At 39.5% G+C, this 27519-nt stretch overlaps 1 protein-coding gene across 1 annotated transcript; it reads right to left on the bottom strand.

Moving 5' to 3' along the window:
• Positions 1-641: 641 nt before the first annotated feature.
• LOC104024861 (oncostatin-M-specific receptor subunit beta) lies at positions 642-24284 on the bottom strand. Its single transcript, XM_075726551.1, has 17 exons — positions 24212-24284; positions 20879-21042; positions 18047-18206; positions 16192-16473; positions 15456-15585; positions 13940-14097; positions 11579-11715; positions 10209-10368; positions 9659-9735; positions 8997-9231; positions 8190-8372; positions 6904-7005; positions 6280-6459; positions 4394-4558; positions 2764-2842; positions 2414-2486; positions 642-1413 (listed from the first exon to the last, which is right to left on the bottom strand). Exons 1-17 carry the CDS (start codon positions 24282-24284, stop codon positions 964-966), a joined length of 2808 nt encoding a protein of 935 aa, XP_075582666.1. The 3' UTR covers positions 642-963.
• Positions 24285-27519: the final 3235 nt, after the last annotated feature.

The following is a 27519-nucleotide window of genomic DNA, read 5'->3' as shown; positions in this document are numbered from 1 at the left end:
GGGGTTAATGCCAAAAGACATTCAGTTTGTGTGCACAAGCAGAGAGACAGTGCCATGTAACACCTCTGCAAACATGTGTGTCCTGCTGGAAAAACAGTTCCCTTCCACTTAACTCTACACATTTCTTTGTTTAGTTAAGAGGATTTTGGTTAAGACTTTAAAAGGTAGGCATATCTTCCAGGCAGAGAAGGCAGAAGTGAGGCACCCCAGTGACCAGAAATGGGAGTGGCAGCCCACTAACAGGGGCCTGTACTATAAAAATCTGTTTTCTGTACTCTTTTGCCCACCAAGTGTAGTTAGAAGACAGGTAAACTAAAAGCAAGATGATCATTGGCTTTTGGTGCACAGGGTAGCACTCCTTCAGTTCCTTCTAATCTTTCAGTAATGCACCACACTGAATGCAGGTAATCCTACCATGCTGATTCCTTGCACCATCTGAGAGAGAGAAAAATACAACCCCCTCCCCCCCACCGTGTTACTGGGCTGAGGCAGACTCCAAAGCCGGGTAACGCACAGCTGCTCAATACACACTGCCTGGGGTGGCCAGAGCACGTAGTAAGCACACACAGAATACTGCAGGTGAAATACACTCCTTGAGCACAACCACCTACCCGCTTGTTTTAACTTGCTCGTCTACTTTCTGAATAAATTTTTAATACAGTAGTTCTTTGCATCAGGCTATGAGGAACTGCTGTGATCTAAACTTCTACATAACACAGGCCACAAAACAGCCTGTAAATCTTATATAATGCCTGTAACTTGTGATGAAACCATACCAAGCATCATTCCTGTGCACAAGTCAGTATTTTTAAACTAGTGCTGAAAGAAGAGCTTTGCAGCATTAACAGAAGTAAGACAGTTGGGCTTGTGAAAGCCTTCATCAAAAGGCGAAGTTGTGGGTTTAGAAATTCTTACTTATATTGTGTAACCAAACACTGGATGGACTCAATGGAGAAGAGCACATCAAAGCCTCCTCCCTAGGCAGTGCACATCTGTTTGTGAAACATATCTCAGACCAGTCTTTCTGCCAGCTGTTTCTTTCAGTGTTGAGGCAGCATTTTGATTAAAAATATCAAAGTAGTAATGTGGCTGGTACAGCACTATTGACAGTTCTGGCTTGCTTGCTTCTATTGTCTCTGGTGTTTGATAGCGGTCAGATTCAACTGCAAGATGAGAAGAATAAGCAAAATTTTCAAACCAAGTATGAGTCTGAGGTGTAGGTGTGGGTGTAATGTCTCTCTCTTCATTTTCTTTAGGGTAAATCCAGGAAGAATTCTGGCTGTCAATCTTATCTTCTGTTGGCATGGAAGACAACTGGCTCCATGGATGTAACTTCTGGGCTTCGGCCTTACTGTCCACTGCTAGCATGTCAGGAATGCAGTCACTGATTTTCAGTACTTTCTCAGAACTGATCTACAAGAGAGTCACAAACCAAAAAATTTGCTCAATGAAAGAAGCCAGAGTAAAGGAAAGGGAGTGATTACTTCAAGCACTTCTAATAGTATAATTTTTTTAGTTTGGATTTTCAATTAAGTGAACAGAATTTCAAGGAAAACATATGTATACAGTGTTCAATAGAAGCTGTATTTTATGTGGAATTTATCAGAGTATTTATTTAAAGATTTCTTTTTTAAGTTCAATATGACTACATTTGAAGAAGGAACCATGTCCCTCTACTTTCAAGACTTTGCCAGGTTTCTGATGCGTGCAGTTTTTAGTGTGAACCACCAGCACCTGGAAGGCAGCAGCACGGGCGGTTAGGTTGCACAGACTCTTCTCCCTGGTGCTAGTGTTCAGTGAACACTGGCAGCAGAAACGGCAGCAGCTCCGCGTGCGCCAGGGTAAAGACCTGCTCCTGGTTTTGAGACCCCCTTGCACCCAGCATGGAAGCAGCAGCTCCCGGTTCGAAGGGCCTACAGAAGTTGTTGAAGGCCTTTGGCCCATCCTTTCCTCCCAGCCAGACCTGGCAGAACCCCCTGCATCCTCCCAAGGGCCCACAAGTGCTTCACTGCTGTGCCCTACAGCAGAGGGAGGGGTGGGGCAGGAGGAGTGGGCAGCGAGGGTGCACAAGCTGCAGCGAAGTGCGCGGTCTGCTCTGCTGTGTTCAGACAGTGCTGGGTTTTGAACAGCAAGACTGGAAGAATCACCTGCTGTCTCAAAAGGTTTAATTTATTCTCCAGTATGCTTTCACTTTTTGCAGGAATAGACTGCAGAATATAAACTCATCACTGCAGAGTCACATGAATATCAAAAGGACAGTTTTCCACTAAATGATGATAGTAAATTATGTTAATTTCTGTAAAATAAGTGTCACTCATTTTTAAATGTAGTCAACACAAGAAAAATATTTTTCTGAAACTTTACTAATCAAAGAATGGAAAAATTAAAAATACTAACTTTTCAGTGATCTTACCTTAAACTCTTTAAATGACAGCACTTTGCTCTTGTTAGGACTAGGTATTAGAGGACAGCAGCACTCTTTCACCCTGTAAATAAGATAGCAAAACAAATGACCTTTTTTTTCCCCTCATCAAAGCATATTCTACCAGCAGAAGCCACACGTAGATGGGTACAGAAACAGCAGCAGATGATGAGCGTCTCAGAAATGCTGCAAGCCAAATACAATATCCACACAGTTGGGCAGCCAAAGGAAAAAATTAATGAGGCCTTACAACAGGCTGGAAGCAACAAGCTGCAGCTGTGGTTTGTGAATTATGGTAGTTATGTTCTCTCTCTACAACAGAAAAATACATTATAACTTACCACTTGATCTTCCAGCGGCATATAGTTGCTACTAGTGCTGGAACTATCACTAGCAGGACTAGAAGGTACAGCATGTTTGCTGTGAAAGAAAAATACTTTAAAAATTTGTTTTCAACTTCTCACCTGTTAAAGTCAATATAGGCTGAGTTTCTGGGACAAAAACAGCATCAAGCCCACATGGGATACCTGCCACTAACTCCACAGTAAAACTGCATGGTCCATGGTTGCAAGCTAGTTTGGCTGGAAGTTCTGGGATACTAAGTCTTTGGACCTTGATTTCCTTTACCAAAATTGCATTATTACTAGGTTGCTTTTAATTTGCCCTCATGCTGGCATCTTAACTATAAGGCTAAATTTCCAAAAGTTAAGACAATTATAACCTCACTTAACTATTTGTTTTAGGTTTTCTCTCAGATCCCCAAAGATGACAGATTTTTACCAGGAGATATTGCCAGAACCTCTGCACCTCTGGTATGGATGGATCATTTGTACAGCCATGACAGACACTACACAAGTGTTCATGTTCTCCTAGGATTTATGCTGACACAAGAATCTCAGTATTTCCTTCTAGTTGGGAGACACAGCCTTGGGCTATGTTTTTCATGAACACTTGAGGCTATAATAAGCAGGCTGAGGGGGAGCACTAGTTCGCTCTCCCTCTGCCCTGGCCAGTGCCCTCTTGCTCTGCGCCAGCGGTTTGTGTGTCCCTATTACACACCACACCAGGGAATGGACAGGTTTTACATTCTTCTTTTATCTTTTCTGGGTTAATTAAGCCCCCATTTTGATTCCCTGCATGGCTGTACAAATGTCTGTGCCTGCAAAAGAGAAGGCTGGCTAATCAGAGCTGGAACATGGGTGTAAGAGGCAGAACTGCCTCTGTGAGGGTACCATGAGGGTTTAGAAACTGTTCTCCTAGTTAGCCTAAAACATGAAGGCTCCTTGCATGAGCCAATGCTTCACCCTTTCCTACCCCTTCACCTCCACCCCCAACAAATTTTTCAATACCAGGCATCTGCAATTTGGATCATAAGTTTAAAACCACAACTGGTGAGTGGTATTTTCAAGGGAACAGAACTACAGGCAAGTGATTTCCTGTTCTGCTTTGATGATCAAATCTGCCCACCTAGGAAACACCAATGCTCAACCCAACAATCCCTTCTTATTGACTTATGAAGGAGTTAACTTGGCAATGGATTTAAAGACTGATGAGAATAAGAATCAACATTAGAAGTTCAAGAGTCCAAACAGAAATTGCCTGTTTGCACACAGGTCTGTAGCTTTTCCTGTATTAGAAAACTAGTTAAATCCAAATGCAATTCCTCAATGCATCCTAGCAAACAGGACTCACTAGTCATGCAAATATGCATTTATTAAGCTATTTCCCAGAAAGATGTAAGACTTAAATAAGGGTGTAAAGTTATTTTCATTCTAAAATAAAAAATACATAGCTACTTAACAGTATCAAAATGCCATGTTGGTATGCACATTTCGTTTCTCAGTTGGATCCTTTCTCAAGTGCATGTTACATTGAATTAAATGTTCTCCCTTGAGAAAGGAAGACTATTCTAAACGTTTAAATCATCCTATCCTTCTGCTAGAAGACAAATTTTCCACGGCCAATACTCACAGTTCAATGGTGTATCTATGTATATAAAGTTAACAATGGGAGTCTCTCCTCCACCTGTATATGCTTTAACCACTAGTTTGTATTTTGTGTTTGACAATAGGTGTTTCACGGTGTATCTCTTTTCTTCTGGGTTTTCAATTGTGTATTTACATAGCACCGAATCATCTGAAATGAAACAGATAAGACAGAATCACAGAATTAGAGAATCACAGAATTGTTTGGGTTGGAAGAGACCTTTACAGATCATCTAGTTCCAACCTCTCTGCCATGGACAGGGGCACCTTTCACTAGACAAGGTTGCTCAAAGCCCCATGCAACCTGACCTTGAACACTTCCAGGGACAGGGCATCCACAACTTCTCTGGGCAACCTCTTCCAGTGTCCCACCACTCTGAAAGTAAAAAATTTCTTCCTTATGTCTAATCTAAATCTGCCCTCTTTTAGTTTAAAATGGTTACCCCTTGTCCTATCAGTACAGGCACTGGTAAAAAGTCTCTCTCCATCTATTCTTATAAGCTCCCTTTAAGTATTGAAAGGTTGCAATAAGGTCTCCTGAAAATCTAACAAATCAGCTTAGATGAGACTGCTACACCACTGAAATAACAGAACATTTGCAATCCACTTTCTTCTGAGAAGGATGATGCATTGTGACTCATTGCCACTGGGCTGAATTCACATCCCTTCTAACGGACTGTCCACAGCATTGCCCATCCTCTGGCAGACCACCTAATAACTTGCCGTCAAAAGCTGCAAGTGTTCATTTTAATTTCCTTTTACTAGAGCTTTTTACCAGAATGATTTGGGTTTTGGCATTTCCTTTTTTGCCGGAATCCTGTAGCCCTCAGGCTTAGGTCAAGTTCTTTGAAGAGAATCGAAAGCAAGAATGTCTGCCGGAAAAAAACTCTTTGCCTCTCTATTGTGCAACTCCAGACCGCAGGGAGAAAAGGGTTAGCTTAATCCTCCTGTTCCCAGTCCCACCCCTTGTCTGCTAGCTCAGACAAACTGGGAAGCAGGAAAACTTCAATTTAAACATTCTGAAGTCTAATTGGGATTACTTGCAGTATTATGATGCTTCTATGGTTAGTTTAGTTCTGACAGGAACTCCCACATAAGCCTCCTTCAGTTCAAACTAAGCCTTTCAACCTGCTACTCATCTGATCAGCAGAACGGCTGGATACAGGACATTACCCAACTAGAAGAAGAGGCAAGGAAAAAAAAAAATATCCTTGAACATGTTGGAAACATCTCAAAATTATAATGGAGCAAAGTCATCTGGAGCAGTTTTGAGTGTGGAGCACGAAGATGAGATATAAAAGTTTAAACATGGCTTTGTGCCACCCCACAGCTCAGTTCTGCTGAAGAAACTTCACTGTGGAGCACAGCCACAAATACTTTCACTATAAAAGAATTTAAATGGGGAATTTACACAGTGCTCCAATTCTGAAGGAAATAAATTGTATCCCATCTGTTTCTAAAATACCCCAAATCCTTGTAAAACTAACGTGCTTCCTATGACTCTCATCCAAGTAGACCACAAACAGATGTTTTCAAAATTCATCCAGAACTCAGATCACAAGAGGCAGAAACTTGATTCCTCCTACAGTACTGCAAGAATCTTTTCTGGAGCTCACACTGGAGTTAAAAGGAGCTATGGACAACAGGATGAGGGCTATAAATCTGTATAAAGCCAGGACCCACTTCCGCCCATTAGCACCTCAAGCATTAGAGAGGAATCAAAAGCAACAGGTGTTGAAATCTATATATTGCCTAAAGAGACAATTTGCCTGCCTAATGTGAACTTTCTAAGAGGCTGCAGTATCAGCAATAGCCATAAAGTCTTCCACCTATATCAACAACACAGATTCCTAAATCCCAGAGGTCAGTTACCTGGAAGAACATGTTTTTCGGATCCTTTCAAACTGCAGTCTTCTTGTACAGGTGACACATAAACATGGTAGCCTCTTACAAAACCAGACTGTGACTCATTTGTGCAGTAAGAATCCCAAGATAGTGTTACTGCGTTGAAAGTCAGTTCAACTTTTTCCACAACAGGATCAAGCAGAGGAGCTGGAAGAAAGGAAATTCAAGTTAAACTTGCCATTATTCTTCAAGAACGTTCACCTCTTCACTTGAAAAATGTCTAAATTCCCATGTGGTGTTTCTATCTTACTTGTATTTAAAAGCTGAACAAAGCCAAAGTGCTCCACAAAAACTGTCAACTTTACCGAGCCTTCATGCAGTCCGTATTATACACAAAACAGTGACTGCTAATCACAGGTTTGTTTAGCTATTCTAATTAACAAGGACTCTACCTGGTCACTGCATTAGTCAAATGTCCTCGATGTAGGGCTGAGTGTGTTGTTGTACAACTTTTAAATGCTTCACTGATAATACAGAAACAACATGGCAAATACCTTTTTAGCTAGTTGCAGGAGGAAGGCTGTGGCATTCTTCTGTTTGTGACAGATGAATTTAGCAAATACACAACCCCTAAATATGCTGTCAACTTACGTAGCTCCCTGAGATAACCAGTCTTCTTCTCCAGTAAGGAGGCTATATTAGCAACAGATCCATATATGTGGAAGTTGTATCTCACCCCCGGAACAAACGCAGCTAGAAAATAGAGGAACTGATTACAAAAATAGGTTATGGTTTCTCTTTTGGTTTTACTTTTAATTAACTGCTTTCTACAGAGGTCTATAATCCATTAGAAATCATCTTTGTGTGCTATTGTGCTATTAAAGCAACTGAAGGAGACAGAGTAAACCAAGTCTTAGTGTGTATAATTTGAATTGAACACACTTATTCTGTCTGAAGGAGAGAATGGGGGGGGGGGGTTAATATATTTTTGTTGCCCTAGAGTATTCAAGATGAGTGCACAACAGACTCCAAATGCATCAAAGAGCAAGATAATTTCATTTCCATTCCTGGCACAGGCAAAGGTCGTGTTTTGGACTGTTTAATGTGGACATATGCATCAGGATTCCATGTTATCCTCACGGACAACCACTCCCATTTGGATTAACCAAGTGCAACCCACTAAAGAACCGGACATTTTTTCCATGTGTTACCACACTCTCCTTCAGTAAGGACGCAGGCTCCCATGTGTTTGTATGAATTGAAGTGTGGTTCCTTTCTTGCATATTGAAATGCATTCAGTCAAATTTTGTTGAAACATGTTTCATTCCAAAGTGAACTGTCAGCTCAAGAGACTCCAGGAAGGCTATATTCTTGCAGCTGTGGAAGTATATCAGAGCAACTTTCACACAGCCAGAAAGGATTTAAGTCTAATGGCCACCACTGGGATAAAAAACACACAACTGCTCCTAAGCAAAGACTGGTGCTGAGACACATTGTTTGTGGCACACTGACAGCACTAAACTTCTAGCTGCACCGTGGACGTTAAATTGCTCAAGTCTAAACTTCTGACCCATGTTACAGTTATGGCAGAGCTCCATTTTGCATCTCTTTTGCTAAAAGATTTTTAACTCCTTCATTAACCTCACCATCGTCCTTCAAGATGTTACTACAAGCTACTCAGGAGAGGTTTTTTTCTATAATACTGTGCTGACTTTTCTAAAATGCTATGCTGACTTCCAAGGCTTAATGGTGCTGGCATATTTGTGGTGTCTAATTCATTTGCTAGGCAAAACATGAGGCCACATGCCTTTGAAGAATTACACCTACACTGCACAGACTTCAATATTCCACAGGATTTGGTTCCTAAATTCAATTAATGCCCACAGCATGAAAGATTGCTGCACAGATATCAGAAAGAAAAATTGTTCGGCTTTCACCTGAGTTGATCAGAGCACTGGAAATGTTGGGCCCAAATCTCTTCCACTGCAAATCACAAGGCTGCAACATTGGAAAGTTACACCAATCGATAATGTAACCATCATAGATATGTCTGGGCTCCCAGGAAATAAAAATGCCATCATCTGTACCATTAACCTGTTCTTCTTTAAGCTCTTCAGTGCCTAGGAATGAAAAAACAGAGTCTCTTACTATTTTCCTGCATGAGATTTCAGATTCATAAATGAAGATCAATATAGTTTCTATTCTAAGCTGTTAAAACAATAATAAAATAGTCGTGTTCCTTCACTATCAGGCATATGGGATCTTTCACATGCTGAAAGCTGATTTCTTTGTATGCTGAAAGCTGACAGCTCAAAAAACATCCAGTGATTATTACTATATAGTCATAACAAGAACTCAACTGCAGAAACCTGGCGTCATAAACAGAACGTCACAAGAGGCTAATCACACACAAGAGTTCCCTGCAAGGCACTGGCTGCACCTTCACGGCACCTGCCACAGGCCTGAGGCCCTAGTTTAAGGCTAAATGTGTTTTGCTCTGTGGAGACTGCCTGTACAAAACAGACTTCCTGTTGTAAGGGATGGATCAAGGCACTTCAGCTTAATATACATACAGTTACCACCCTGTAGGCAACAATCCATTAATAATTTCCAGATAGCAGTGATGTAAGTTAACACATCACACAGTGATGTGAGGCCAGGTTAATTTGTTCCCCCCAAATGATAAATTATCAGTGTGCTTAAAATAGGTAGAAACAAAACTCTCATAATGGCAATCTAACTGCAAATACTCCTACTGTTACCTGTAGCTCTAGGGATGATCAATACTGAAGGAAGTGAATAATTAACATTGTTCTTTGCCATGATACTGATTCTATAGGAATGGTTATCAATGGAAATCCTTGTGCTATTGCAGACTGATGAAAAGGAGATGCTTTCAGGCTTAGAGCCATCTTCTACTTTTTCCCAGGTTACTTCATATGAAATGCTTCTTCCATTTGCTCGAAAACTTGGTGCTTGCTAGGGAAAAAGTTATGGGGGTAGACACCAATTACTTATTAAATTTTGCTGAAAAAGTAGGAGAGGAACATTTAGAATTTTAAACAACTAATTGGATGTATTATTCCTGTAAAAACAGAAACACTTGTTTCCATACATGCATACATATACTGGTTGAAACAGAAATGCAGAAATCTCAGTAATGGGATTTGTCTTGTTATAATACTTAGAAAAACAGAAGTATATGGCTGAAATGCCAGGACAGCACAGCATCATACAGCTACATATGTTCTGAAATATGTTATATATAATATTTGTCTTAGATTCTTAAAGACATTTTCATACTGAATTGCTATGAAGTGCACACAAACTTGTTTACAAGTTCATGGGAGGATTTTCCAACCCCTTTATGAAGGGTTTTGTTTCCATTTCTGTACCGATGTCTCACCTTCCAGAACAAGGTCACATTCCGCCCTCCCAGAACTGGTGTAATTTCTTTCCAGATGTCCAGTTTCCCTGATGGAGCTGCAATAAATACAGCAAAACAAAAATGCTCTACGTGCAGAAAGGATAAACTGTTTAATTGCTTCCTCCCATTTGAAGGAATTCCAGTCCCAAAACCCTTTTTTCCCCATCACTCCCAGGTCTTGTCAAAACATTATCCTTTAACGTCTTTCTCCATTCATTTTTTTTTCTGAATGAATGCCTGGTTCATTTCTCTAGAAAATCTTGTCTTTGCTTGCAGTTCCCAGTTGCACTGTTCCTTCAGCCCTCCCAGAACACTGTAACTCAGTCTGTCCGTCCTCCCAGTCATCTGGATTTCCCACTGGAAATGGGTGAAATGGCAGAGACTAGCAGGTAGGATGAGAGTTGTTTAAGAAGCCACCTTCTTAAAGTTTGTTTAGTGTGCTTCTACTTTTATGTGTGCAACAGGCCCAAACAGAGGTGGCAAGCGAAGAACATCCTTCAAGCTTCCCTTCTCAACAGGCTGGACATACTTGCTTCCTTTGTTCTGATGGTTCGGGCTTCGCTCCATTCACTCCACCTCCAGAAATGCTTAGCTGCTCCACAGTGTACTCTAGCTGTGTATTCAGTGTATGGCTGCAGTCCACCCAGGGTGATGCTGGCATAATGCAGATGTCTGTCTGAACTATTATGCTGCAAGACGGAAAAACAGAACAATGAGAGCTCAGTTCAGCTTCATTAGCAAGAGGTTTTTGTCTGAAAATACAGTTCTTCCCCTATATCCAACAATAGCCAGTTAAGCATGACTCAGAAAACATAATAATGGAAAATAGTAAAGGAAAAAAAGATATGCACAAGATCAAAAGACTGGGAGATCCAAAAAGAGGTCTGCAAGCCGTCTCTGTGTAACTGTCTGAGTAGGAGTCACTCACAACCTGTCAAATGACTCCTCTTTACATCAAGGAGGGAATTTACTGAGACCTCATCCTCACAGAATCTGGGTCTCTTACTCAGTTCATGTACAGCAGCTACAGCTACCTTTTCTTTCCATTTTTTCCCCCAACCTTTTCCCCCATTCCCTCCTAAGAGACAGGGTGAGTTCTGTTAAGAGTCAAAAAGTGAGCACACTTTTAAGCCTCTCCTCTAAACTGTCTCCTGCAATGGTCAACTGCAGCAGCCATGTGATCCAACAGCTCTTGAGCAATACTTAAGACAGAACACAGCTTGATCCCAATCTTCATAATGCCTTTTTAATATGCTAGAGGCAAGGTGCCTTCACAAGAAGAGGGCTACAGAGAAACCAGAGTATGCATGCAAAGAGTCAGTCAGCCTCACCATTTGTGAAAGAGGTGGAACAAGACAAAGAGTCTACATCTTCAAGGAGATGGAAGAGGATGGGAAGAAAAACTGTTCTAGGGTTCCCTCACTAGAAACACTACCATCAAGTACAGTCAATAGTACACAGAAAGCTCCTGGATTAATATAAAAAAAGCCTTCAACACACCTCTCCACCATTTGTATGTAAGATGATATGGGTAATAAAAACATGACAAACCAAGATTAGCAATAGCTAACAGCAATTATAAGGCCCATAAGTATTTTAATTTCCTTCAACAAATCTCAGAACCCATCCAGCAGAGGACAGAGCCACATATGCAGACCAGTCACACTGTACACTTCAGCCAGCATCATAGGAACTGTTGGGAGTATGAATTAGTGCCAGCAATGGCTGCCCACATGGATCTCATCAGTGTACAGCTTGGGAGCAAAAAAATCCAGAAAACAGACACATCAACATGTTCACAAGATTTAGAGTGTATTTATATTGGTGGGGAATTATTTTTTAATTTCACATCAAAAAGATACTCGCTATGTTTTTGTGTATGAAATTCAGGTTTCATACCAGTTCTACTTTCCCATCAGGTTGGAGCACTTCAGTCTGACAAAACAGTTCAATTCCTTTGTTTGGATGTTTCCAATATAATGTGATTTCTGTATCTGTACATTCTTCCCACAGCTGGAAAGGTGCAGCGGGATAAACTGCCAATGGAAAATCTGGGTTAGCTCTTGTAAAATATAAAATACATGCAAAAGTATTTTAAGGTATTTTAGCTGAGTAGTAAAAGCAAGTAAGAAATACAGATTTTTTTCTGCCAGTCTAGGAGAATCATAGAATCCTAGAATGGTTTGGGTTGGAAGGGACCTTAAAGATCATCTAGTTCCAACCCCCCTGCCAAGGGACATCTCCCACTAGAGCAGGTTGCTCAAAGCCCCATCTCACCTGGCCTTGAAGCAGATATAAATCAGAAAAATTAATTTCAGAATGTAAATGTAAGTAAATGTTATACAAGATTTAAAGAGCCCCTTGTGCTGACTTGGACATATTTTAGAACATCACAAACAAAAAAAGTCAGAGACTTTTATGGCAAATCCCATAAAATTTTCTAATCCAGGGCCTGGAAAAGGCTCCTGATGTAGCATGGTGAGTACTGTTTGCCACATTTCTACACTGCAGAATCCACCCTTTTCACCAGAAATTTTATTTACAACTCATACATTGACTCCTGCCAGTAGTTACCCTCTAGTAAACACTGACAATGTAACTTCTTCCAAAAGATTTCTGAGATCCTTCACTGCTATGTTAAGCAGTATTCTGTGAGAGCAGCAGATCTCAAACTCTCCCAAATTATCAGTCCAATTGTAAGGAAGAAGACATGGCAATGCGAGTGAGTAGTATGTTTACAGCTTTGGCCATTATCCTAGAACTTCATGGACCATGAATTACAATTGGAGGATTTCCAGACTCAGAGGCACTTGTGTTTGATACAGAAGGTCCCAGCTACCACATGCAGAATTGGAAATGATGGATTTCAGTTTTGCTTTACTTGCTGACATCCTTTAAGTAAGGCAAATTCTACTGTAAATATGTCCAGGATCAGAGAAAACATAAAGGACTTCAGAGCAATCACTATTTGAAAGGTTAACTCATCATAAATACTATACATAATTTCTTTAACTTGTCACACTCACTAGAACTGGAAAAAGAAAATTGTAGTAAAACTTTAATGTACTTAGCACATTGAACGTAACCTATTTTAGCCTGATTGCCCATGAAAACTTAGTTTATAATACTGTGTTGTCTCACTACAACCTGATAGTTTACTCCTCCACTTTCTCCCTGCTCTACTTCTTCCACCCCCAAACAATCAAATAATCAACTTTTTTAACTCTCATGCCTCTCTGAGACAAATTTAACAGAGACAGGCATTTAACATATGTTCCTACAAGTCGTATGAAAAAGCGTGTCTAGAAAAACTGTAATCAGTGCCTCTGAGGAAGGAAGTGCTGCCAGAATGCAGCAATTACACCAGCAACCTCTCGACCATCAGCCTGTCAGCTTCAGAAGTAAGCAAAGCGCATGTTGCCTCCTGCTTCTTCAAACAGGTAAGGCGGCCACAGGACACTACGGTGGATGTGATAGGGCTAGAGGGCATAAGAATAACTGGAAATACTGTTGAAGACACAGGAAATACCCAGGTGTTTTAAGGCAGGAGTAGATAGGAACTTATGGGACCTGGCACACACTGTGATAAAGGACACAACCAATAGGGAAGAAGGAACCACAGCCATCAGTTATCGCTCACAGAAGAACCTGTTTTATTTCACTCATAACTACTCCTCCTCCCTTACAGTAGCACAGTGGACATTACTGTCCCATGTTAACACCAAGACAGGTTAGTACTATCAGCTCTTTCCAGGCAATAGCTGCTTACATCTGTATCACATCTCATTTGGAGAGGTGTTAGTAATTTTATTTACCCGCTTTTCAAAATGTGCATCTCCATTTTATTTTGGAAAGACAGTAACATCAGCAATAATATTTTGGAGAAACAACTGAATTCCCAAGTAACCTACACAGATATTTTTCTTGAACTGCCTATTTTATAACCTTGTATCATGTTGCTTCCTATGCTACGAATGGGCTTCAGTAAAGCAGCAGATTTTGAAGCATTAAGGGATCATTTCAATAACCAAATCCAACCTTTGGAGTGAAGCTGTTTTCTACTGTTAACATAACTTTGCAAAGCTGAAACTGAAGAGACAGCAGATAACTATAGCACAGGGACAGATAACTAATAAAAACTGTGAAGATAAAAATCAAGGACTTCCATACTTTAAACTGGGGCACTCAAGTATTACGATCAGAAGGAGGACAAGGCCTGCAACAAAAAAAACCTCAACAAAGGCACAGAAAAGACCTTACTTCTGTGAGTTACATCAAAAACATCCATGGCAGTTTTCTTTCCCAGTGGGTTTTCCACAGTCACTGTGATATTACAGAGCCTCTGCTGGCCTATATCCCAAGAACACGAGCACTGCTCAGAACAGCTTACTGTGCACGGTATCGTTTTTCGGGAAAACCTATCAAAGAAGGGGGAGAAAAGAGAGAAAGACATTTTTCCATAATGTACAATCGACATAGATGTTGAAATTTTTGATGCCCAACTAGAATACAGCATCATAAAAAGAAAGGATGAGGGGAACTATAAGAAGCCACCCAGTTCCTTCCCCTAGCCTGAAGTAGGATGAATATAGGTATTCTTACAATTAGAAGAAAGTTTTCTTCCAAGTCTAAGTTTACTTTATGCTTTTAAGATACAGCTAAGTTTACTTTATCCTTTTAGGATACAGCTAAATTGTTTTTAGTGATTTCCTCATGGAAATTCTAAACTAGGGACTTATTTGCCAGGAATTAAGCCATTCCCATGTCTACCATTATGCTTTTAAATGAAGCAGTAATTTCAAGTGCATCTTCTAACCTTCCATTTTTAAATCACCATCACAGTATCTTAATGGATGTGAATGATGCAGAGACCATTAAGGTATACACAACAATGACCTGCCTTCTGAGAGGTCTTTTGATGAAAATTGTTGTGGTGATGAGGCATCTGTCCTGTTTTATGAGTTTCCCCTTCTCTGCAGGCCCTGCTGTAAAGCCCCTCCCCTCTCATTTAGATGCCTCTGTAGCAAGAAGCCAATGGCCAGACCTGATACGCCACAGCTGTGTAACCTTGACTCAGACCGCTAAGAGCAAGCTATGAGAAAGTCTGCAGACAGATTTTACAAAAAAATACAAAAGCTGAAATTATAGGAATTATAGACCGAAGTAGGATTTTTGAGATAGGCTCATCAGTAGCTCAAGGACTCAAGAAGGAAAACACCAGCATGTGAAGTTATGAAATCCTAAAGAAAAAGAACTAGATTAGGCTAATCAGGCTAACTGAAGGTTAGCTGGGAATCATCAGTTTGAGTAAGCATTAGTGGCAATGGATTGTGAACACACTAATACTCAGCCTACCAGCTGATTAAATCCTAGTTATCTCTATGTGTGTTACCCAATAATTACATTATACTTTTAAGTTATCTATATCCTGATTGGAGGGTGTCTTCATAGTTACTGAAAGAGATCCAAACAAATTAACCCAAACTAATGGTTAGAACAAGCTTTATCAAGCAGAACCTGGTCTGATGGACCCGCTACTTTGTTATAGATATAGAGATATATATAGTCATTATATAGTATATATATATATATATATAGTCATTCAGAGCAGTTCTGCACTGCTCAAACTTTGTTAAATAAGTGGATCAGTGAGCTGGGAAGAGGCAGGCAGCTAATTGCAACAAGGATAAAAAACATTTCCACAGACTTTAAAGGAAAGGACTTGACTGTTCTGTACAGCACAGGCCAGAGTTAATATAACAATGAGGAGACTTACTCTTCAGACAAGGTGTATTTTGGTGAATGACGCCCATAAAGATAGGTGTCTCCTCCTTGGCTCCAAGTACATGTTACTGTTCTCATATCTTGAGTTTGGCAGGAAAAATCATTAGGTCTATCAGGTGGTTCTTGTCAGAGGGAATAACCAAAAAAACACCAACAGTACGGCAGTCAAGGCAAAAGTCATCAACCTTTTTACTGTATTAACAAACTAGAAATAATGGATATGTACAAAGTCTGGTTTACTACAGATGTTATTATTTCAATTATACTTATTCAATGACAACTCTGCAGAGAAAATCAGGATAACACCATAAATTAATTGCAGTCCAAACTCTTCTGTATGTTGTTATTTTTTACATTCATTAATTTAATCTGTATTGTTTTCTATCTGTAAAAATTGCTACTAGCCTTCAAAAGGCGGACTGTGCTGAATTTTTACCACATGCAAACAGACAATGAAGCTGAACTCCTAAATGGGTAGGTATATTTAAAAATCAGACACTTGTCCTAGGATGAATTAATGAGATTAATCTGAACACATATAATGCTATTCTTTCATGCCTTCTACATGCAAGTGTACAGATCTGAAGTCAGACATTAAACAGTTTAGCTGGACATGACAGGACAATGACAACTTACAGCAAGCTTTTTTTTTTCTCCCCCCATTCCCCACAGCCATTCTTGACTTAATAGCAAGAGGAAAATAGAACCGTAATAAAGCATTCACTTACTACCCACAAACAAAACTGTATGATCATAGCATTGCTCTTCATTGCAAGACTCTTGACAGTAGACAGTGATCTGAGGCACTTTTTGATGTGCCACATCTTTCACAGTGAGAAGTCCAACTTGTCTGTTTATGTGATTGAAAACATGAAGAGCTGCGCCTAGGAAGAATTTCTTAATGATTTGACCTTTCCTTCCAATGCAACAAAGAGTGATGTCAGAGCCTTCCTCTACAATTTTTTCATTTGGAAAGATTTGTGGTCCACTGGTATTTGAAGTGTCCAGGCCTGCAAATTAATACGTAAAAACCATTTCAAAATTTGCTCATGGCAGCAGCCTTCAACCAGAACACATGACCAAGCATTTACACAAAAATCTGCTATAGTTGTATTATCCATTCGTGGATTTTATTTACTATTCTTCCCCATACAGAGATCAACTTCACATGTAAACATACCTCTATTTCTCCTAAAGCCATAAACATATAATGTAGTCCAACAAACTACCTAAGAGACTAAATCCATCTCACTGCCTTTCACTTAGGGGAAACAAAGAGTGTGCACTCAGGAACTGCCCTTACAGATGAACACTACCTCCTGCACCTATGAACAGGCTGATGCTTATAGCCAAAATGCTTGCTTTTGAAGATTATAAGTAGCGGACTAGAAAAACATCATGTTCTGAAGCTCAAGCAGAGCTCAGCTAAAAGGGGTCAACATTGAATGAATCAGATCAGTAAGGGGATACTCAGCTTGGAATGAGACTCCTATGGCTTTCAATGTTGGACTCCTCACTGGATGCAAAACTTAGTGCGATTTAAGTGACTCACAGGCTTTTGCACAGTTTGGAGATCAAATGCTCTCAAGATCTGATCCAAAAATCTGATGGAAGTCTAGACTCACTATCTTTCAGAGAGCTTTAAATCAGGTCTGTAATGCAGGATCAGTTTGTGGCAAAGAAATAGTATTTTTGATCCCTAGCAAATTTCAATTGAAAGAATAAAATCTCAAAGATTGAGGTTGGTGAGAAAGAAAGGGAGTCTTGCACCCTATTTCCGATTATATAAGGTGAGGAAGATGGGCTATTTACATGCCACAATCCAAGTATACAGACCTGTGAAACTTCTACTATCTATGATGTCTCCCATAACTAAAAGCCCTTGCTGCTCCAAACGAGAATAGTATTTCTTTACAAAATCACTGTAGTAATTTTTTCTAAAGCAGGTACATATTTTGTTTAAACCAAATTCTCTGGAAACCAAACTGTTCTAGTAAGACACTGTAATCGGGAGAAAAAAAAAAGTTTTTGTGATATCATTAATTACATTATTGGTTCACTCCCTGTTTACTCTCATATAATTCACAGTTCATTCCAAGTGACATCAGGAGCTGACTTGCTCCTCTCTGATTCTTTAGTACTAATCAAAGCTGTGATCCTCAGACAAAAGCAACACTTGCATCAGATGATGTAGGCATATCTACATGCTTCCTCTCCTCTCCCCCAGTCTGGGCCAGGGCTGCATCTGACCTGGTGATAGTCTACACTAGAGCCTATCCAAGATCCCATGCCACTCTATGTCCTGCTTTGTTTTAATGTGCGGGCAAAAAAAGCTCTAAAACTTTTGGTCTACTAGCCTAGGAAGATAGTTTGCAAATTGAAACAATGGCTGAAGCATTGCTATTATTGCCCCCCCAAAAAAAGAGTTGGTTAGTGCTTAGAGATTAAAGAATTCAGAATGGATTCTTGATTTGATACCATCTCTCCTGAATTGGACTTCACCATTACAGTCACTGGTGAATTACAATCTAGCTTTGTACTGGAAAAAATAAAACCAATATTGCAAAGTCTTGTTTTGCTTACCCAGGACAGTCTCCCACAGACTCCACTGACTCCAGATTTTTGATGCTTCTGCTTTGCTCCTGATTCTCACCGAGTGTGGCATACACTCCAAAGGTAAGTCTGAATCCCATATCCAATGAAGAGACTTTCCTGATTTATCAAGTGTGACGTTATGAAATTCCTACAAACAAAGGCCAGAAGGCAAAGTATTGAAAACACAGTGATGAGAAGACACTTTGGAAATACAATCAAAAGCAATGAGAGAGAGAGAAAGCTCAAAGGATGAAAATGCTTTTGAAAAATCTCTCCCTGAAATCCCACTTGAGATCACACTAAGTAACTAAGTAAGCTAAGTAACTGCTTACAAATCTGTACTGGCAGCGGTGGAGTGACTGATGTGCTGCAAGAGTACTTGATTCTGATGACACAGTTGTGAGTCAGGCCTTGCTTCTCATGAAATGGATTCACTCTCAGAGACATTCAGTGGGTTATTTGTGCCTGCTATTACATGAGTAGTAGCATGCACAGATGCTGCTGCCTGCAAATGCACCTTGTCTAATGCTCGGGGTTACATATCCCTGGCTCTGAATTACAGCAGAAGTCTGCACTGGCCAGTAAGGATTTATGCAGATGATACCTCATTGTAGTCCTGAGGCACAGCATCTGTGGACAGTACTGCCATCAGTGACAGGCAGAGTAGGAAAATACCTGCTGACTTCCCCAAAATGCTTGACTGCTGTAATATGAACATGCAAGAAACGTGAAAAAATATATCCAAAACTGTTAGACCTCCATGAAGGTAACAGAAGAACAGCCTAAAATATAAACTGGAGTTCAAAAATCATGAGAGCTAAATGCTCTGTAATTTGGCAAACATTTTTATATTGAGTTATGCAAATGCAGACAAACAGCAAAAAGTATAAAATGCTCTGCTGCTCTCTAAGAGAAGATATCCTACAAATTTCTCTCAGCATGTAGCTACTAAGGCCCACCTGGGCACTAAATGAGCTGCACCAATACATGGCACAGCAACTCAAACTAACCAGGGCACAATATAGTCACACAGACAGACAGATGAAAATGAACCCCAAGTGTGAATCTCCCCTGGCATGAGAGCCCATAAGAAGCAGAAAAAAAAAAGGCTCAAAAAATTCTATTAATTACCTGTAATTATGAATACATTTTAGAACAGAACATACATTTCAGTAATTCTTAAAGCAACTGTGGCAGATTCTCAGCATATAGATCTGTGCTGCTCATATGAGCCTTGGCTCACACTGACAACTAGAAAACTGTTCTCCATTACTGTTTTCCATCAGCAACACCTGCACTTTCATAATACCACCACTCTGAGAAAAACTCTGCAATCAGTTTACAATTTAATTTCTCAGTTACAGCACTGACGAATGTAGTCACTGCTTTGGAATTTATACAGACTGTCCAAGCTTTGGTATGAGCAGACTCATGCGTTTCTTTATTGGTACACATTCTTCAGAAAAGCACAGAAGCAAATACATTCCTGTGTAGTAGTGACATCCAAAATACCCTGTTTATTTTCCTTGTCATTTTTATTATTAGTAACAGAATAAACTGTGTCTTGAATTTGAAAAAATCTTTCTTTCTTCTAGCAAGTTAATAACAGTTTGTTGGAAAGATATTCCAAAGAAACACTGAATTGTTTGTAGCTATATGGCCTCAGTTTCTGACTTCAGGATTCGATCTACTCAAGGGGTGTTAAAAATCCTACCCCATTATCAAAGTGGTCAAAATCTTCTGAACATCTGCAATGAAGATGTGGTTCTTCAACTCGGAATACAAAAATACTACCAACTTGGCTGATCAGAGTAAGTTGTGATTCTTAACAGTGCCCACCTTATTTTATAGACTTGTGGTTTCAGAAAAATAAGCCCTTCTCTGCTTTATGTGCTTTCTCACAAATAGCAGCTTTAAATGAGCTAGAGCAGTTTTCCAGTTTTACTGAGTTTTAACATGTGCATTTCATATTCTTCCATAGTTCAATCAGCAGATGATTCATAATAGATAATAATATCCCTAAAACATGCGTTAGTTCCCAAAAGATTTTGTCAGATCCAAAGGAGAGGACATTTTCTTTGGAGACAAAAGTTCTCACACTGAAGTCACAAACTGGGGAAAGCACTGGGAGCAGGCCTAAGCTTATGATTTGGATGATCTCCACCTCTTCAGAAAATTTGGTTGGTTTAGGTGTTAAGCAAAACTAGCAGGATAGGGACTTTGCAAAAGAGACATCACTACCTCTTCCTTAACTGGAAGAGGTGGGTATAACGTCACTGCTAACAGGGCCAAGTACAGGGCTTAAAAGGCTTTGCTCATACTGAGACTACTATTGGGTTCATAAGGTGAGAGGAGTTGCAGCAACGTGACTCATGGTCAGTCAGTACCCACTGAAGGGTAGTAATCATGCTACAAAAAAGACTGCCTTTAGGAGCAATGGAAGGGATGTTTCTGGGAGGCTGCTTATGGGATCTGCACCTTGAAAGGCAAACAGAGGCTTTCAAAATCAGATCTCTTAAGTCTGCCCACCACAATCCCTCAATAAGGGTATACAAGGCATATCTACATTCTGCACAGGTGGAAAAGACTTCTTCACCAGAACAATTTTTTTTTTTTTGCACAAGAACTGGGCATACCATTAGACCAGGTCTGGCACCTAGTGAAATACGGAGGTATTTCTAGTACAGTTTTGTAAATACTATGTTGTAAATCATAAACCTATACAGCAAAGCTACCTGCATATGCATCTGAACATTGATTTTCCTTCAGCTTCTTTTATATTGTAAATAACTAATATATCTTTTTCTAAAATACACTTACTGTCCACACAGTAGTAGTTTCATCTGTTCGACGGACTTGTATTTCAAAAGACATTGCCAGCTCAGCATCATGTGCTGACTTGCCAACATCCCATTCCACCAGCAGCCGCTGAAGAGCCAAATCCTTGGAAACGTTAAGGTGTGTTACTGGATACACAGTGGATTCTAGGACACATTTACAAAAAGGACACATAAATGTTAATGTTTAGCTAAGTTACAAAGCAGATCTGAAACAACAGTGGTTAAAGGTAAGATAGGTTCCACACCAGACAGCTCTAAGGGAAAAAAAAGTGATCAAGACCCCTGCTGTTGATATCAAAAGCACAGATAATCCTTCATCTTAAGGCATCAGCAGGCTAGAATGAGGTTCCTGAAACTATTCAATAGCCCCCCCACCATGACATTGGGTATGCGCTTTAATTTCTTTATGACCTCAATTTACTAGCTACTTTATGGGAATATTGATCCATCCGTTTATAATCATAGAATCATAGAATCATTTAGGTTGGAAAAGACCTTTAAGATCATCCAGTCCAACCATTAACCTACACTACCAAGTCCACACTAAACCAATTAAGGGTAGACTACACTAAACCATGTCCCAGAGTGCCACATCTACCCGTTTTTTGAACACTTCCAGGGATGGTGACTCCACCACCTCTCTGGGCAGCCTCTTCCAATGCTTGACTACCCTTTCCGTGAAGAAATTTTTCCTAATATCCAACCTAAACCTCCCCCGGCAATCTTATGAAGAGGAACAACATAATGTATTAACAGGGACTAAATCCCAAGAAATCCCAACCCCCATAAGCTGTCTCATTACTAGGGCAGAAAATACAGGCTCAATTTTGCTCTCTGACCTAATTAAGATTAAATTAGTTAATGCAAATCAAGTATTTGAATAGGATAGGTTAAGAGTTTCCCTCCACTAGCTAGCTCAGATGACAGTCCAGTATTAGGCACATTCCTGGTCTCTCTACACAGAGCTTAGGTACTTTAGTCAGGGCTGTGGATTCTTCTACTGGAACTAGACACCTAGTTATAATGGCACCTCCACCCTTTCGTCGGTCTGGAGTTAATTCCCAGAATAAAATAAAGTTTAAAAGTCAGACTGAAGTCCCTTTTGGTGTCAGGAAAGGAAAGGCCCCTTAAGAAGACTGGCCTGCTGAAAACTACAGATCACCTTATGCGTGGTCCCTCTTTTTAGATGCTTGCTCTGTCACCCCTCCCAAAACCCCCCTAACTCTTGGAAGAGATGAAATATGGCACTCACTGATCTGTATCTTCTCTTCTTCCTGAAAAATACACAAACAAACAACAAAAAAAACCCTAATATTTATCCAGTTGTTAATGAAGCCAGGGAACTGAAATGGCCAAGTCACTAGGCTTTTTCTTTTGCCACAGTTGCTTTCCAAGATGCTTCTCCTTGTTATGGGGTCAGAGTGCTTATACTGACCAGGACACAGAAAAGAAATCACAGAAATAACTGTATGTTTTAATAAAACAGAACTCATTTTGGGCATTCCTGCCCCACTACAGCCACAGTCCTCAGGGACATTCTGGATTGAGAGACCTCAGCAGCTCCTTCTCACAAAACTGCCACCTCCAGCATTTCTCCCAGACGTGCTTCACCCACTGACTCCCAGGGGAAGGAAACAAATATGCCTGAAAGAAAAGCCAGCCAGTTGGCAGAAACCCTTTCCTTTTTCAGGGTGCACCATTAAAAGAAACATCTGCATATCTTCTGAATTTCCCTATCCTCTTCTCTGCTCCTTCTCTAGCCAATTCTAATTGCAAGTGTCACTACTATGCCTACTGCATTGATGATGAGCTTGCTTCTCTCTCTACATCTGTCTCTTTTTGTCCAAGCTAAAACCTCATCCCTTTTCTCACCATGGAGAATATCTTCACCTGCTACACTTAATTAACTTGACAAAAAAACAAAGGTCTTATTAGTTTCTGGGTTTTTCTTCATCTGTACAAATGTCCCTCCACTATCTCCTTTTAGTTAGATGACATATTACTTCAGACCTCACACAACTTTGTTTTCCTCAGAGGCTGGCATAAGACAGTCTACATCACCAGTCAGGGCTTACACACAGTACCAATAAACTAACAATATAGTTAAGGATATACCCAAGATCTTGAAGACCACTGAGTTACAATGTGGGACTTAAAGACTTTTGTAGTATAATTTACACATGTAGAAATATTTGTAGCATTCACAGTTATAATCTTCCCCTCCTAGCAAATTTAAATAATCAAGGCATCTTAACACTTGTTTTAACTTGAAAGCTAACTCAAGACTATATGAATAGCTTTATGATTGACAGCAGAAACTAATTTTATCCCTGAACAACTGCATGTGAAAACAAGTGGCCAAGTTACTGTAATGCAGTAAGTGTTTGGACTTGCCTGCATCACAAAGTTTTGCCACTCTAGGGGCATTGGTAATAAGAGTCTCAAAACTGAGGAACTGGCATCTTGGGTGAATGGAGTGTGAACACGTGAATTTCAAGGTTGAAGAGACGCAAAAAAGTCTGAAATAGATATATTACCCCCTTCAGTATGATAACAAGTACATTTATACAACAAACCACCCCTCTGCCTCCTTCACTAATTTAATTAAGGCGATACAACTTCTGTAATGCAGACTATAGTCTGGTAAGCTCTGCCTTCTTAATGGTGGTCACAGAAAAGTCAATTAAAAATATTCATTCCTTTCTTTTCTTTTAATGGTGTCATGCCCAATGCAATGCTACTGCCAGCACCAAGTGTGTAAGCAGTACTTTCACCTTAAAATACACAGCCTCCTGGAAAGTTATACTTATAATCAACTTTGTTCCCTCTGAATACACATATTTGCTTTTTTCTTTGTATTGGATACATATGTGAAGTGTAAGAAATAAAAATCTGATCCTGGAGTCTTGTGGCACAATCAGAAAAGAGCCAACAGCAATGCTGAAGTTTTCATGGGTGAGACAAACAAAAAAGAGAAAGTGAAGAGGTAGAAAAGCATTAAAAGTTGTCAAAGAGGAAATAAATTAGTTGAACATGACAGACTACAGATGCAAAACATGAGACAGGGGGAGCAGACAAATAAATACACTCTGGCTTCACATCATTGCAAGTTATTGATTCAACAGGCAATTTTGCATGATGGGGTTACAAAAAGTAATTATACAAGTTGCTTCATCACTTTACCAAAGAGAATCATTTGATTAAGCATGTTAACATGTTGCTTAATCACAGGAGACTTACAAATGAGCAAGTCAAAAGCTTCAGCTGTTGTAGATCGCTTGCAAATAAAAAAAGCAAATGTTCAGACATTTACCTTGCTCTGAGTATGTAGTGTAGCAAGTCCTCAGGGGGAGCAGTACTGCCAGAACCATGAAGTGATTCATCATTCATCCACCTTTTCCTGCACAAGACTTACCAGGAAAGAAGACATTTCTATTTATTTGTTTCTTTTACGAGAAATGCATGCCAGACAATAGTCCAGATAATATTACTGTATTTAAGAGTGAATAAATAAAAGCCCAACCACACAGACTCCAGGCAGTTTAAGAGAAAATCAGGAAGCATGGACAAAGAAAGATAAGGAATGAAAAGCCCTCTTGTTTTTAGGCCCTGGTTACAGCATAGGGGAAAATACACCACACTCAAAAAGTTCAATTTAATCTAAACAAATAAAACACACAGTGTCTTTAAAGTTTTCCCTCCACTTACTTCTAAGGAATATTAAAAAAAAAGTTTGTCCTGATGTATTTTGGCTTTCCTTATGCAAAAGTAACACGATATCCATACTAACAAGGGGGGAAAAAAAAAGCATCAAAGGTGCAAAAGGCCTTGTGGTTTCTACTCCACCTAGAGCCTGACTGATGAATCCAGCAGACTTTGGCAAGCATGGTCTTGACCTTTGCCAGCACCCAGGACACTATGTGGAGGGCTGTAGTTAGACTGGAGTTGAAATACACATATCAAAGTCTTAGCAAGTTCCATTCCTAGAAGGACTGTCATCTCAAGCACCACATAGCTCTAGCTAGCATTCTTTTTACAGCTTTTACACTCACATTGTGACAGGATGAAACTCTGTTTGACTTGCACAGTCCAGTCCTGAGGGACTGATCGTATGTCAGATCTCGTAAGACATTAATCACCTGCAGACTCCAGCAGCAGTATGGTTAAAAGCACTCAGGCACAGAGGGTACAGGAGTCCAAACAACAGGAACAGGACTGTGGATACAGCTATCTTAATTTCCACTTTTTACATTGCTGGAGCTGTGTAGAATACTGATAAAGAGTCTTCTGCCACTGCTTCCATAACAGAAGTTGAAACTGCTTAGCAGGACAGATAACCAGGATGACCTTCTGTCCCCACTAAAGACAAGGACAGAAAATTTACTGATTTCAGAAGGGCCAGGAATTCACTTCAGAATTTCTTCCTGGCAGAAAATCTCCAATTTAATACCTCAGAACTGCAGACACTTTAAGTTTAATGACCCTGCCATAGATTCATTGGTTTTGAGAAGCTCTGAATTTCTCCAAAGGATCAAAAGAAAAGATTTCAAACTTCCCCCCCGCCCCCCATTTCTAAGGGTCACATGGAAATGCAGAAGAGTCCTACATGCAGCACTGCAACTTGGGGCTCAACGCTCGTAACAAGCAGCCTTGCTGCAGTGTGCCCCAACTTTTTCCTTGTGAGCACGAATGCTTCACATGGAGACCCCATATTTAAGAGCTGAGCCTTGCCTAATGTATAGGCTTCTGCAGTCTTTCTTGCCATTATACCAATATCCTCAAAAGTATTTGGAAAACAGTGAAATCAACATGAAGAAAGGATCTAAATATTTTTGAAAAACTAGGCCTAATTCACATGCAACTAATAGACTGTTTCAAGAACTGACTTATGGAAACTGCTTCTTTACAGATTTTCTAAGTTTAGACTTCTTTTATCACCTGATCAAATTTAATATCTAAAAGGCAAAATAATTAATTTTATGTTTTGTCTGGAATAAACACAATAGAATGGCTCTTTGTTATAGAGCAATGAGTGGCAAGTGAAACAAGAAGTCTATCCAAGGCAGGTTATGTTAAAACATCTGGTAACTCCTCAGTAGATTGTTATTCTTTTGAATTACATGAAACGAATATTGAGACACAAAGCCAAATCTTACATGCCCTTGTCCAGAAAAAAGATTGAAAATTGAACTGCCTTTAAAGTTAAGAGAGTTGACTCTCTGCTCTAAGACCAATTTAATACAAGGGCGGCCAGTTAGGTTTGGTGGCATAACTCCTGACTTAATTATATCAGCATGATAAAAACCTGGCCCCACAGCACTCCTGATTTTGTAAACATCTTTGGGGTTGGACACAAAGCTATTTGCCCTATTTGTCATGTATCACTTAAATCCAACATTAAATACAGTGGGAAAGTATTGTGGAAGTCATGACATCTGAGACTATTTGTTTAAATAACTTCCTATTTGGAAAACAAATCCAAACTCTTTTCTGCTCTTAAAAGGCATTCTCAAATATTGTACTGAAATAAATATCTAATTTAACTCTCTCTCTCCAGTCATTTACACTGTTGGTTCACTGATGACACAGCCTAGATCACTTACTGATGCACAGTACAAATGCCGTACGCTACTAAAGGGCAGTGTAATAAATGACCATTAGAATATAAACATATTTTGGACAGCTACAATGCTTTTTATTATCCAGTATGTTAGTAATCTAGTTTAATACTGTATAATAAATTGTGGTAATATGTATCACAACTTTATCAGACCAGTTTTCATGGGAAAAGTTCTGGAATTCTCTAACAAGAGAACATGAAGTAAATTTCAGTAAATGAAATACTATTCAAGAAAAAAGAAATACAGTCTTTAATATATGAGTAATATTTTGACATAAATCATCTTTATGCAGAAAATTCTGCCTATGACTAACAAATTAATTACATACAGTAACTACTACCAACTAATATCAAGCACTTATTCTGTATTATCAATAATTAAGTACTGTTATAAATCATCATTTAAAAATCTGTGTCTTGGTTACAAAGATTAAAAGAGAATCAAAACAGCTGTACAAAATACATTATCAATTTAATTTAAAAAAACCCACAATTATAATAGATTAACTATATCATTGCCAAAAGTGAAAATAATTGAACAACAAAAGGAATGAAGACAGGCAGCCAGGGAAGGTTTTTAGGTATTTAAATAATTCATCACCCTGAAAGAAGCAAAGTACTACCTCTGAGAAACAGTGAGCAACTATCATATGCCACAAGAAAAGTGACCATCACAACCACTGTTCTGGTGAATAGCTTGGTTCAGATTTGCCAGTCTGAAAGGATATAAATACCACACTAGCATGCCAGAGTTCTTAATCTGAGAATGAATCACTGCTGACTTTTTTTTTAAGCCTAAAAGCAGTCATGTTTTGTCACCATGCTCCAACCTGGAATGCCTGTGTACTTTGTTTCCATGAATTGGAGGTGAGAACAAGAAGCTCTCGTGCCAATGATTTTGAATATGCACTGCAGACACATAATTTGAATGCTTTGTCCTTTCTAGTTACTTTTGTCATTAAGATAGTTTTGCAATGGCATTTGTCTCATCGATTACAGAA

The sequence above is a fragment of the Pelecanus crispus genome, chromosome Z, assembly GCF_030463565.1.
Source record: "Pelecanus crispus isolate bPelCri1 chromosome Z, bPelCri1.pri, whole genome shotgun sequence".
Lineage (NCBI taxonomy): Eukaryota > Metazoa > Chordata > Aves > Pelecaniformes > Pelecanidae > Pelecanus > Pelecanus crispus.
This window is presented reverse-complemented; position numbering and strand designations above follow the sequence as displayed.